We start from the raw sequence: 14,921 nt of genomic DNA on the forward strand, positions 1-14,921 counted from the left end.
CACACAGCCCCCGCTACCCGTGTAGCCGCCTCCTGTATGTAGTGGACTCCTGACCTATTAAGCGGAACCCGGAAACCCACCACCCGATAGCGCATGTCAGGCAATCTGCAGCCTACTCGGTCACAGAACCGCCTGAGCCTCTGATTCTGACTCTCTATTCGGCTCTGCACCAAAGGACCACAGTCGGTTCTACCGACGATGTTGCAGATGGTGAGGTCCGCCTTAATCTTCGAAGCAAGCCTGGCAGACTTTACCATTTCCGCCAGCCGCCCAAAACCAGTGAGAATCTCCTCCAATCCAAAGCGACAAACGTCATTGGTACCAACATGTGTCAACACCTGCAGTTGGCTGCACCCTGTACTCTTCATGGCATCCGGAAGCACCTTTTCCACATCCGGAATGACTCCCCCCTAGTATGGACACGGAGTGCACTCTGGCTTCCTTCCACTACTTGACCGCCATGTTCCTAAGGGGCGCCATTACGTGCCTAACGTTGGAGCTCCGAACTACATGCAAACCCACCCTCTATGAATGCCCAGACCTTGCGGGCCGAGAAGCTTCCTCTGGAACAGGGTGGACGACTGCATCCATCTTAGAGACATCGTCAGCCACAGACAACGCTCGAAACCTGTTCGTCAAACGAACTGGGAAGGCCCTACGATCGGCCCTTCAGAAAGTTTTTCGCTGCCTGCCAGACACTGGAATGATCTCCCACTCGACCATGGGTGAGGCGTCAACCTCAGTGCAGACAGTACCTGGGGTGGCCACAGCAGTGAACCGATCGGGGGACATGTGGGACATGCTCGACGTCCCTCGCAACCCCGCCTCCGACCCCCCACATTGATGCACTTTGGCAGCAGCCTCAAGCTCTGTGACAGAAGCCAACACTGCCTGGAACTGTGAGCGAAAGGTTGCCCACTCAGCTCGCATCTGTACAGAGCACTCACAGTTCCTATCCATTACTGCAGTCGCTCCTGTTTTAAGCTGGTAAAAATATGTAAAAACACTCTTCTGATCACTGTGATGTTTGCTGTTTATCTGTTTTATATTTTGGAAACATGACAACATCACATTGAATGCATTCTTGGGGAATGGGATGGTTGAGAAGGGGCAGTAATCTGTCTCATCGCATAAATTTTGTGAAATGATGAAACTGAGTGCGCAACCGCATAGTCAACCTCAAAGAACTGTTTTTCTACCTTGAACTAGCATTTGCTTCTTACTTTTTTTGCGTCCTTTTAGGAACACTTACACTGTCATGGCAACTGCTTGACCTTGAGGCTAATAATTCGTAAATCACAGTTCACTGACATGAGAAAAACCTTGGAGCATTGCTTTAAGTCGATCTTTTCCTTGGTGAGGGGCGGCAGTGAACATCATCAGTTAAAGGTATTACGCTAAATGAGGGCGAGTGAACGGAAAACAAAGACACTTCCGGCTGCAACAGGCTGTTCAGTACGAACACGGAGAGCTCAGTCAGTAACAAACTGACTTTTTCGATCAGTCATCAAGGGGACAGTGATGGTCCGTTACCAGTGAAACATTATCGACTACAAGCCAAGGTCAAATCATTGGGAATATCTTCGCATATATGAGGTTGCATAGAGGAATATTTGACTAATAGAGCTCAGAACGCTACACTAGACGCTAATGTTCCACTAAACGGAAGTAACGTCGGGCGTGGAAGTGTATTAGGACTTATATGTAAGGTAGAATCAACAATACCATAAAATAGTTCGGTGCGGTCTAGTCGTGTACAGTTCAGTACCGTCGTTGAATGATCGTGAGAAAGGCATGAACAACCTTTCTACCGGAAATAATGTATGGTAGCCCTTCTTAAATGTTGATAAAAGAAAGATAATAGCTATCAGATAGTATCTGATTACGAGATAAGTGGTGAACTTCTTGAACACACCGTATCATGTAAGTCTTTAAAACAATACTAAGATGCGAAATTAAGTGTGACGATCACGTAATATCAGCATTAGGGAAGGCGAATCGAAGACTTGAATTTGTTGGAAAGGTTCTGGAAATATGCTGTGCATCTGCAAAGGAAATCGCATACAGTACACAAGTGCGACCAGGTCTAAGAAATTCTCCCAGTGTACGGAATCATTAAGTAGACGTAACAATACATCGAACAAGTTCAGAGATGTGTTGCTCAGGTCATAGCAGGTCGATATATCCAATATGAAAGTATAAAAGAAACCTCCGGAGAACTGAAACGGAAATCCTTGGAAGAAAGACGACATACTCATCGGGAATCCCTGTAGGGGATGACCGTGGAACCATTATGCTGCCACCAACTCATATCTCGTATAGGGATCTTGAGAAAGATAATGGAGATTAGGTGCTTAGAGAAGCATTTGGACAATCATTTACTCATTTTTCCGTCGTTCAATAAGCTAGCCGTACAGGAACCAAAACTGATAATAATGGTACTATGAACCCGCCACCATGCACTATGCACTTTGAATGTGTAGTAACTATGTTCATGAATATGTAGGTGCTATATAAGAGAACCGAATATCCGTGGGTGCATATCACGTTGCACACGAGAGCGGCGGGTAGCGTGATGGTCTGACGCGTCAGTGGATTATATATGTGGTATCCTCTACCTCGAATCTTCAGCAATGACAGCTGAACCACAGGAGTTCCGACTGGTACCACTTTTCAAGTGACGTTTAGTTCGTTCCGTAAGGTATCACAGTACTAAACACCTCTCTTGTTGGAATACTCATCAGTGTTTCAGGAGTTACTCTGTCGGCGAACAACTCTGGAGATTTCTGGTAGTAACTCCACAGTCTCGGAAACTAGCCCTGAAAAATTACAGCACTGAACGAGATATGCCTTCACTTCTACACGTGGGTCAGCCATGATAAAACTACCCTTCAGACGCAGACACACATACGAAGGCACTTTCGTCGGAGAATTTTACAGTGTGTGTGTGTGTGTGTGTGTGTGTGTGTGTGAGAGAGAGAGAGAGAGAGAGCGAGAGAGAGAGAGAGAGAGAGAGAGATAGATTTACTGCGTTGATACCAAATTTTTGAACCAATACCTAAAAGAGTATTGCAACCGGAAAATGCTGAAACACTTGTTCCCAGATGTGCTAAAGATATCTGTACTGTTCAACGAATCACCTGACCTGACCACGTCCATAGCTTCGTCGGCTACTCAGTTGTTACCTCTACCGTCCTGATACCGTCCCTTCAGTTTCTCTCCACAACAACATGTCAACTTGTAAAATTTTTCCAGATATATTCAACCTTTTTTCAGTGACTTACAGTCATCAGGTCTAACACCGCTTCAAATTTCATCAACATCATTGGTTAACTAATAATTCATGAAGGTCCTCTTTTAAATAGCACTGTCTCCAGAGATTTTTCTTCTGTCTCACGTGTTTTCTATACAAAAAAAAAGTTGTCAGCTATTATTAGTGGTTTCCGAAGACACAAGATGAAGCGAATGCGAGCGCGCGCGCGCGCGCGCACACACACACACACACACACACACACACACACACACACACACACACACACGCCGGCCGCGGTGGCCATGCGGTTCTAGGCGCTCAGTCCAGAACCGCGCGACTGTTACGGTCGCAGGTTCGAATCCTGCCTCGGGCATGGATGTTTGTGATGTCCTTAGGTTAGTTAGGCGTAAGTAGTTCTAAGTTCTAGGGGACTGAAGACCACAGATTTTAAGTCCCATAGTTCTCAGAGCCATTTTTGAATACACACACACACACACACACAAAATGTTTCACTACGGAGTGTTCTACCCTCGCTTTAGCATGATTCTACTAATGGTACTATTATTTTCCACGATTTTCTTAATTTCTTTTTTTGCTTTCTCTCCTTAGCCTTCTATCTGTTTGGCGTAGCTCGCCACGAATTCCTGTTCTCTGTCAGCCATTTCAGAATAATATTTACACCTAATGCCATTAATTACTTATTGACTGTATTACCATCTCTCTCTGCAGTTTTTACGTTCTACAGCACCCTCAAATACTGTGGAAATTATTCTTTGTTGATTTAACTCACTTCCTATCATCCTGTTCCTTCTTCTTGTCGGTGTTTACCTTTCACCGATTCTGTGTAAAACCTCTCCATTCCTTATCAGTTCACCTAATTTCCAACAAGGTGCTTAACAGCGCACTGCGTGTTTTTGCAGGGATACAAATTTCTGTGCGGAAGCCCGTGGTTGCCGTATGACTAGCTGTCGTTGTGCACTGTCAACAGCTGTTCAGTTTGGTAAGCTACTCTGTGTGAGCTTGACTAAGTGTATTAAGTCAAAAGCGATTGTTTTACTTACGCCTTGAGAGCAATTCAGTTGTTAACACATTTGCACTAAGAAGTCGTCCTATTAATTGTGCTATATGAATCACGGATTGTGTATGGTTTGGTATAAGAAATTATTAAGATATATTTATAGGTAGTTTGGTAGAGCGTTGTGGATGGCTTGCTGTGGTAGCTAAACGGTAATGGTGTTAGATCTGGACCAGTGTGTAGTGACATGGTGTGTAACTGATCCTAGTTAAGAGTTGTTTTGGCATCTTACGCTTGATTATACAATTATTATGGATTTACTACAAATATTTAAATAAATAGACCGACAGAGCAGAGAAAAGCACGCAGAGCGACAACATGAATTTCCGAACAATACCTAATCTCATAGTTCGTAGCAAATTATTACAGTTTCAAGTAATCTCAGACAGTAGTTCTCCACGTACGCGTAAACCACCATTACTCTACAACGCAAACATAGGGACTACACTCGTCTGGTGTGAGACGTTCCCTGTGGGGCGTGGGGGGGGGGGGGGGGGGGGGGGTCCACCGGGGGCCGAACTGCACAATAGCCCTGGGTTTGGTGTGAGGCGGCGGATGGGTGAAGTGGACTGCGGTAGTCGTCGTGGGGTTGTGGACCACTGCGACTGCGGCGGGGACTGAGTCTCTCCGTCGTTTCTAGGTCCCCGGTTTACATACAATACAATACAATACAAGCTCAGACAGTGCTATCAGTGTGTGCCGGACCGAGACTCGAATTCTTCGCGGGCAAGTGCTCTACCAACTGAGCTACCCAAGCACGACTCACGAGTCGTCCTCACAGCCTTAATTCCGCCAGTACCTTCGTCTCCTACCTTCCAAACTCCACAGAAGCTCTTCTGCATACCTTGCAGAATTAGCACTCCTGGAAGCAAGGATGTTGCGGACACAATATAGCAAATTTTATTTAATGAAGCATCTACTGAAGCATAAGGTCCTTTATTTTTCTACAACCAACTATCTCGTGCCACCCCTGTTATGAATGAAATGTGAAGAGTTTTTAGATGAAGTACTGTGAGCTACTGGTGGGGAAACGGTTACAAGTAGCTACAGCGTCGGAATTGAACGTTTCAAATATGTAATCCGCAGCTGCTCTTGCCATATCACAGCTGACTGTATGGGCATCTGGGAACATTATCTGGTGGGAGGTTACAAACATTAGTAGAGCGTGTATTAAAGAATAAGGAAACATCAGACTATCGTAAGGGGCTTCTGGAGTTAATCTCCAGTTTAGTGGAGGGGCAAATAGTACTGCATTATTTTTACTAACTTTTCATTGCCGTTAATCTTTAGCATATATGAGATTGCTCGTCCTACTAACAGCTTAGTGTACTACTGTCCTCCAGGAAAGCTGAACAGCAGACAGCTGCATTCGTCATGCAGTGATCGTGTACTGTAGCAACGAGCTTGGATGTGACACCATCTTGCGGAACGAGCTCGACGTCCACTTGTACAATGTACCGCTGCCTGTCAGGAAAAGTAACCAGTCAACTTTTGTGCTTGTGTTGCAGTGAACGTGTACGACGGCAACCAGCTGAACGTTACGCGCATCTCTCGGACCGAGATGGGCGCCTACCTGTGCATAGCCTCCAATGGCGTGCCGCCCTCCGTCAGCAAGAGGATCACCGTCGACGTCGAGTGTGAGTGGACTTGATTGTTGGCAGACCTAGCTGTCAAAGTGTGTCGTTCGTGATCATTTAATAGATGTTTATTGTGCTGTAGGAATTGTCTTGTCAGTGAACTTGTGGATGGAGATATTTGTAAAAACATCGGACAGTATGGAACAGACATATTTAACAGTTTGGATGAAGGAAAATGGAAAAAAGATCCATTTAAATCAACTTCGTAGGATCCTTCGTTTTGCATTAATTAAAAATATAACATAGTACGAAGTCCTCAAGAACTCAGTCTCAAGTCTGTAAAACTTAAGAACGGAATCAACTTCCGCGTGACGTGTCGTTGTCAAGTAACATTCCTCGATGAAACTTCGACCATACATAGAAACAATTGCTACAGCGTAGTTACGAAGGCAACTGAAAGAAATACACAATGAGACGAACAGAAGAGACCATTTTAAGCATTGCCAGTAATCACACTGAAGTCACCGCTATTTATGATGGTCTCCTGGGCATTGATATTGTGGTATTCCAGCGCGTTTGACGACTACTAGAAGGTCATAGGTGCATGTGGACGTGGTTCTGTGCATCTCTCCAACGCATCCCACACATGCTTGATTGGTCTTAAGTCTGGGAAACTGGCTGGCAAGTGTATTCACCTAATATCCTCCGCATCGCCATCCATGAAATTGAAGTCAGGTGGGAATACGCTCCGAATAGGCACACACGGAGAAAAACGGAGAGAAACGGTGAGTTTCCCGTGTTCAAATATTATACCTCCTCATACCATAAGATCTGGACTACCAAAACGGTCATGTTCGATAGTGTTTCTGGATGCATTACGTGTTTCCACATCTGAGCGTGTGCTAGTATGTAAGAAAATTGTCGAACATTATCGATGTCAGACGCGTCTGCTTTAGGAGCGTTATCTGTTAGAATCTACTGCTTTAGATAGTACCTGAGATGTCACCCGTATTCGAAACGACGCATCTCAACTGTGCTGCCGTATTTCTGATTATTAGTTGATGGCTGTTAACGCATTTTGATAGAGTCTCTTCAATCAATATAGCAGAGTGGTCAGTCAATAGCTAAATAAGGTTCTAAATAGCAAATAAAACTGCCTTTTAACTAACTCATTGATAGAGTAACCATTGTATTCACTGAATGTTCCCTGACATGTTTCACCTCTACAATGATCCCTTCACTATGTGTCTATGGGTCGAGAATCTTACGTCAACAAGTCCAAACATTCAGTCGTCTTGATCAACTTCTCTGCAATATCCACATGCGTCCAGCGGATGCCTTACGATAAATATTTACCCTCTGACGTCTGAAATTTCTTTTTGGAAATTTGTGGTAACGTCTTATGGGACAAACAGCTGAGGCATCGGTCCGTAAGTTTACACACTACTTCATCTAACTTAAACTAACTTACATTAAGGACGACACACACACCCATGCCCAAGGGAGGTTCAAATAGCTCTAAGCACTATTGGACTTAACATCTGAGGTCATCAGTCCCCGAGACTTAGAACTACTTAAACCCAACTAACCTAACGACATCACACTCACCCATGCCTGAGGCAGGATTCGAACCTGCGACCGCAGCAGCAGCGAGGTTCCGGACTGAAGTGCCTAGAACCGCTCGGCCACAACGGCCAGCCCCGAGGGAGGATTCGAACGTCCGACGGGGGTCCAATAGGTATCCTTTTTGTATCTCCACCATCGTCTTTGCTATCATGTATTTTAGCCCATGGTGTAGTGTCTACAAAGCTTGCATACTCGGTCCGCTAGACAAACAATCAAAAAAGTCGTATTAATGAGCTTTATTACAATTGATCATATACAATACTTAGCTTTGGCAACCACACAGATGTTTCGCAAACAAAGGGCGGCATACGAAATAATCAGTCTTTGCAGTGACTGCTGATCTCTAGCTGACAGAAGTCTTTCCTGAACAGGTATCGTAGTGTGTAACGTTGACGCTGCCATCCAACTCACTAATCTTGAAGCTGGATTGAACTGAGCCTTCACGAGGCGGGCGCCGCGCTTATGTCCTCTTCACCTGGGGTCCGCTGCTGTCGCGTTGTCGTCCTGGAAGGGAGGTCGGTCAGCGTGCGATTGGCTGACCCCTTCTCACAGCCTTCTCTTCCCTGTCGTTCCCGACTGGCGTGCCGGGGATTGACTTTACGCCGTTACATCTGATCTCGTCCTTCGCTTCGAAATCAGCGTCTTCTAATCTTTCGTCCACTCCTCCTCGTTTTCTGTCGCACTTTATGTATTCATATTGGCGTCACTTACTTGTTGCTACCGTCTTCGTCCATTCGCACTCCATTCTAAACAATCCTATCCCGCACAGTTTTTTCTCATTGAGTCTTGTAGTTACTGTGTTCTTCAGTCTGAAGACTTGTTCGATGCAGCTCCCCACTGTTTTTATCCGTGCAAGCCTCTTCTTGTCAGAATAACTACATAACCTAATTGATTTGGACTTACTACAGTCAGCCTTGGCCTCCTCTACACTTTTTAGCCGCGGCACTTCCTTCCGCCGTGTTTACGGTTGTTTGGCGATCACTTTGGTAACCAGAAATACAGCCGCTTCAGCCGTGTTGCCAGCCTTCAGTCTACCTCCGGAACCAGCCGACGCGCCGGCAAGCAAGTACCGGCCGGGGCATGCTCCACGTTTATGTAAACTTTCTTGTAGTTCCTGGTATTACCTGCAATCACCACATGAAGCACCAGTCTCGGCCTCATACGACGAATATATAGAAATCAGGTCATGTGCTGTGCGCGGAAATCATTACGCCTGCCAGTTTAAGACGACAAGCAATCAGGATAAGTTGACAGCGCGCGGTGGAACATCGTACGGACGTGTTGTGATCGCCGTCAGGGAGGGATTACCCCGCCGTCAGCCTCTTCGGCTGCTCCACTGAAGGCCAACTTGCCAACGGCAGAAGGCACATCTAATACGACGTCTCGGCGCACAAACGTGGACTTCGAGAACGACTGCAGCACGGACTCATCCGAACGAACAACGGAATTAGAGGTCTCTGTCACGACCTCCAGATGCATTCGCAGTGACGCATTTGCCACTAGCGAGGCACTTCAAACTTCAACAGCAAGCGACGGAAGATTTACGAAACCAGCGTGGAAAAAGCAATCAAAACCGAGAAGAATTGTCCAGATGTAACGTCGCGAGGTAATGCGCGATAACATTCGTTGCTATACAGACCGCAGTATTGGAGCCGGAGGCTGTGAGAGAAACCGCCACTTGTGTCTTAGCCAATGAGTCATGTACACCTGCTACTACGGCAGCGTGAGAACGGCTCCTGTGTCACTTCTTAGAGACCGTACATTCACCATCTGTAAGAACCTAAATAAATGATATCTAATATTATTCAATAATTTTCAAAGTAGGTGCACTACCTTTTGACATTCAGGAGAAGATTATACCCAAATTTCAGCTTTATAACTATCACAGTTTCAGAGATAGAAAAAAAGTGCTAAAAAAGTAAAAAACCGAGATTTAGGGAACTAAATTCAGTTTGGAAATATAGTGGTTTATCTTTTGGTATAATTGGGAAACATAAGCAGAAATCTCAGTGTGCAGAATTAACTAATTGAGATTTTCATATCAAAACTTTAATTATTTTTCGTTTTCGTAATATAAAAATCAGACAAAATTATTATTGGTGCCTAAAATTGTTGTGGGAGTATATGGGAGTGAATGAGAATGTGCATGTAGGACATTCGTCAAATTTTAATGTTGCATTATATACCGTCTTAAGTAACCGGCAAGAGTTGTCTATGTGTATTGCTATTGTAACAGAGGAGCCAGAAAGTCAACTGGAGTATTATTTGTATCTAAAGGACATTTCCAGATTGATGGCCTTTTCGTTTTCATTTATTAAACATTACTTTAATATTGGTATATCAGAATGATGTAGATGCGTCTTTATGTAAGGATTGGTGCAGACCAGTTTTGGCGCGAGTTTGATCGTGAGCGAGCATTCTGATTGGCAGCGACTATGGTTAACCAATCAGAATTGAAACGGTTCCCGCTTGTTACCTGATAGTTATACTCGGAGTGAGGTTGCAAGAAGGGGGTCGGTTGCCAGCTTCGTTCGCGGCAGTGCATGTTAAATGTGATGTTTCTAATTATGTGTAAAATGAAGGAATACTGAGTTCTTCACGTTTGATACGTGGCGTGACTAACGCTGACAGTTTTGTGAAGTCTGGAAGTTTTGGAATTGTTTTGTTGGAATGATATTCGTGTGTGAAAATTTGACCTTCATAGTATCCGCGTGACATGTTCTGTATTCAACCATTGAGCATTTTGTGGAGTGCAATTTTTTTCTTTTAGAAATCCACAAGAAGGACCAAATGTAAGAACTCGAATTAGTGGTGAAATTAATGACTGTGGAAATTTTGTTTGATTGCGGTCGAATTTGGACATATTTCTGGCTTCTGTGCGTGTGAAATGTGGGTATAAGTTGTTAACAGGATGATAACAGCCATTAGTTTAAATGTGGACTGAATAGTACGGTTACTTTGGCTATATGGACAAAATGAACCTTTTGTGTGGAAATTTCGAAATTATTTTCCAAAAGCCAATCCATTTTCTTACTGCCTGATAAATTTTTTAATGATAGTTTTTCTACAGAACTTTATTTCATTACTATAGTTGCGTAGCCTCAGTAATTGCAGATATTAGATGGTGTTTTTCATCAACGCTGCTTTTACGTCATATTGTATCTAGGTTGCTGAGTGGAGGGACGTCGAGAAGACGCCGTTCTGAGGTTGGTGATTTCTAATATGCAGCCTGCACAGCTGAGTAAAACCCAGCCTCGCCGCACAGACACCGCCAATAGAGACGAATTACACCTTCGTCGCCTTTCAAGATGGCGATCCTGGTCCGACTAGCGACGTAGCAGGGCTACAGCAGCTTATGGAGCGAAGACAACAACAAACACAACAACACCAGCAACAGCAATAACAGCAGCACAGTCTGGAGATATCACCTATAATTCTCCAGTTTTCGAAAAACTACACGACCTTATATGATTGACTAGCGCAGAAGCTTCAAAAATCTTTCACTGCCAAACAAGCAAATGATGACAGGTTGAAGCTGTCCTGTACTACCACCAGCGAATATGTAACAGTGATGAACATGGCGGAAAACAATGGATCCCACGCAAACTTTTCCTGTCCCCGGAACCGAAGGAAATTGAAGGAGTTACAAGGCGCGCTCCAAAGCGATGTCTCATGTAACGGAGCAGAAAGCGCTTAAAATACAAGCTTCACTTCATCAATTGTCGACAATCACAGGACTCCAGATTCACAGAAGGAAACTCCAGTGAGAGTGCGAATTCTCTCTGAGACCACTTAACAATCTTCGACGTGTCGCGCGCCTACGCACTCATCGTCGGAGATGAGAAGTTACGAGCACGCAGAGGACCACAGCAGTGCTTCAGGTATCAGGAGCTCTATCATGTAGGCCGACACTGCAGCATGCCACCGAAGTAGATAGTGTTGGAAGTTCCATGCGGCTTTTCGCGGTTGATGCTGTAGTATACAGAGAAGTTGCAGCATTAGAAAATTTCAGCGAAATGCAGGAAGATCTGCAGCGGATAGCCACTTGGTGCAGGGAGTGGCAATGTATTGTATTGCGAATACATAGAAAGAAGGATCCTTTATTGTATGATTATATGATAGCGGAACAAACACTGGTAGCGTTACTTCTGTAAAATATGTGGGAGTATGCGTACGGAACTATTTGAAGTGGAAAGATCATATAAAATTAATTGTTGGTAAGGCGGGTGCCAGGTCGAGATTCATTGGGAAAGTCCTTAGAAAATGTAGTCCATCAACAAAGGCGGTGGCTTACAAATCACTCTTTCGACCTATATTTGAGTATTGCTCATCAGTGTGGGTCCGTACCAGGTCAGGCTGACAGAGGGGATATAGAAGATCCAAAGAAGAGCGGCGCATTTCGTCACAGGGTTATTTGGTAAGCGTTTTGCAAACTCAAGTGGCAGACTCTGCAAGAAAGGCGCTCTGCATCGCGGTGTAGCTTGCTGTCCAGATTTCGAGAGGGTGCGTTTCTGGATGAGGTATCGAATATATTGCTTCCCGCTACCTATACCTCCCGAGGAGATCACGAATGTAAAATTGGAGAGATTGGAGCGCGCACGGAGGCTTTCCGGCAGTCGTTCTTCCCGCGAAACATACGCGACTGGAACAGGAAAGGGAGTTAATGACAGTGGTACGTAAAGTGCCCTCCGCCACACACCGTTGGGTGGCTTGCGTAGTATAAATGTAGATCTAGAGGTAGATGTAAGTGTGCGAAATGTAGCAGCGACCACGACGGTCTGGAATTCCCACCTTGAAAGAAAACAGCCGCCAAATTCTGCAACTGCGACCACAGCACACAGCTAGCTACGGAGGTGCATCGTGCGCAAATGCACGGCGACGCTAGAGGGGCGTCCAGCCTCTAGATCCGAAGACCGCGCAGCTCCACAAACAGGTTGGCCAGGCAGCGACCTCGCAGCCCGACCTCCAGCGGGAAGTACGACAAGATCGTTTACCTCTCATGGAACGTCGGTCGGCTAGAATTCGACGGGGGGCTCTTCGTCAGACGTAAGCGGCCACAACACACCGCAAACAGTGACAGAAGACACCTGCATCCAACGTACCGTCACACACTGACAGTTTTATGCGTGCAACAGAGTATTATAGACCTCCCTGTGGAACTAATACGCTGAGTAAGGCTCTCCTCGAAGAAGTCTCAAAACACTGAACAGCTTGAAAGGATGAAAGGCAGGAACTTCTAAAGTATTTGATTCGTCGCCTTGGGAAACTCAACAACGTCGCCGACCGCTACAAGCGGCCCGTGGCCGTCTTGACAGGCAATGGTGCACAATAAGCTGACTTCCAGGTCAAACTTAATACCTGATACCGCGCAGACACACTGAGACACGAGAGACAGTAACTAAACAATACCACACTGAGTAGCAGGCAACACCCACTCGGTTAAAACTGTACCATCAATACAGAGCAATTTCTCATAGAGATGATGCTTGCTTGACTAGCAATCAGCATTCACGTACGTTCCGGGCTTCACGCAGGCCGCGCCCAACGTCCCACCCAATAGAGCACACTCTGAGCTTATTGATACAGTCCACGTCGACCCGGACCTCAGCTTGGACGTGCGGATTTGTGGACAGTTACTTGTATATTACTCCCTCTTCTTGTAACACACAAACAAAAAAAAAAACAATCTGAAAAGTACGGACAGTTACTGGCGAAAAGATTTCTCCTGGTAACTCGCCATGAAGTGTTCAGTGCCTCAGTATCAGTGACTCCTGTTTTTGGCTACTTAGGAGTCAATATTTTCTTCGTGCACAATACTCCGGTCTTCACTAAATTTGATATGGTATATCTAGCCCTGTGACGGCTACAACACCCTCCATTAGGCAACTGACGATTCCCTGATGCTTCAGTATGAGTCATATCATACGATTACGTTTTTCTTCGTGTTCTCGCATAAGTTTATTTTATCCTCTATTATTTTCAGGATCTCACTAGTCTATCCCCCCGTCTAATCTACAACACACTTCTTTACTACCTCGTATAAAATCTTCTATTTTCTCCTTATGTGCACTAATCAGTGGCCACGTTTACCTTCCGTATAGGATTAGACTCAGTACAAAATAATTCAGAAAACACTTTGCGACACGGCCGTTGGATACCATGCTACATTGCAACGATACTGCTGTTTCCCACGGTTCCTTTAATTGAAAGACAGGTAATTCAGGGATTGACGATATGGAGAATCGCATAATGGCGGGTACTATGAAGAACAATTATTGTTACGAGGTCACGAACAAACGATTTACTGTGTTGTTGTTGTTGTGGTCTTCAGTCCTGAGACTGGTTTGATGCAGCTCTCCATGCTACTCTATCCTGTGCAAGCTTCTTCTACTACCAGTAACTACTGCAACCTACATCCTTCTGAATCTGCTTAGTGTATTCATCTCTTGGTCTCCCTCTACGATTTTTACCCTCCACGCTGCCCTCCAATGCTAAATTTGTGATCCCTTGATGTCCTACCAACCGATCCCTTCTTCTAGTCAAGTTGTGCCACAAACTTCTCTTCTCCCTAATCCTACTCAATACCTCCTCATTAGTTACGTGATCTACCCACCTTATCCTCAGCATTCTTCTGTAGCACCACATTTCGAAAGCTTCTATTCTCTTCTTGTCCAAACTACTTATCGTCCATGTTTCACTTCCATACATGGCTACACTCCATACAAATACTTTCAGAAACGACTTCCTGACACTTAAATCTATACTCGATGTTAACAAATTTCTCTTCTTCAGAAACGCTTTCCTTGCCATTGCCAGTCTACATTTTATATCCTCTCTACTTCGACCATCATCAGTTATTTTACTCCCTAAATAGCAAAACTCCTTTACTATCGAAACGAAACCCACAGCAGGTTCTTTGAAATATGCACAGTTAATTAAGGTTCTTCGTGCCACTACGCGACATAGTTATTTTCACACCGAAACTCTGAAGTGAAATAACGCGGCGTTGCTAATCATATACCAATACCATATAGGTAGCAATTATAACCGAACAGTGCCGGCCCGCTCATATTATCAACCCAACCTCGCTGCTCACATGCCGGCAGCAGACTGCCAACCAAAGTCCGTGGAAGAATAAGGACGGGGATTAAGCGTTCTGAGCCGCTACTCGCGGACGCTGTGACGTCACTAAGGAACAGCATTTCCTTCCGGAACAGTGCCGTAACACGTATTTGTAGTATGTTTTGGTTTCTATTGAAATAATGAAATGTAAAATTACTATTCTGCTATTGCTAGAATGTCACATTCTGTAACTTTTCTGGCGCTTAAAGAGACACTGCCTATTTTTAAAAGCTTCAAGCATTTCGAAACATCCAGATAGAGGAGTGTT

At 44.8% G+C, this 14,921-nt stretch overlaps 1 protein-coding gene across 1 annotated transcript in view; it reads left to right on the forward strand.

The window, feature by feature from the left end:
- Nucleotides 1-14,921, forward strand: part of LOC124598129 (lachesin-like) — a 702,598-nt gene that overhangs the window by 554,892 nt on the left and 132,785 nt on the right. The window contains exon 7 of the mRNA XM_047135981.1: nt 5,837-5,965. Coding sequence (XP_046991937.1) covers nt 5,837-5,965 — 129 coding nt within the window. The remainder of the gene's footprint in view (nt 1-5,836; nt 5,966-14,921) is intronic.

The sequence above is a fragment of the Schistocerca americana genome, chromosome 1, assembly GCF_021461395.2.
Source record: "Schistocerca americana isolate TAMUIC-IGC-003095 chromosome 1, iqSchAmer2.1, whole genome shotgun sequence".
Classification (NCBI taxonomy): Eukaryota; Metazoa; Arthropoda; class Insecta; order Orthoptera; family Acrididae; genus Schistocerca; species Schistocerca americana.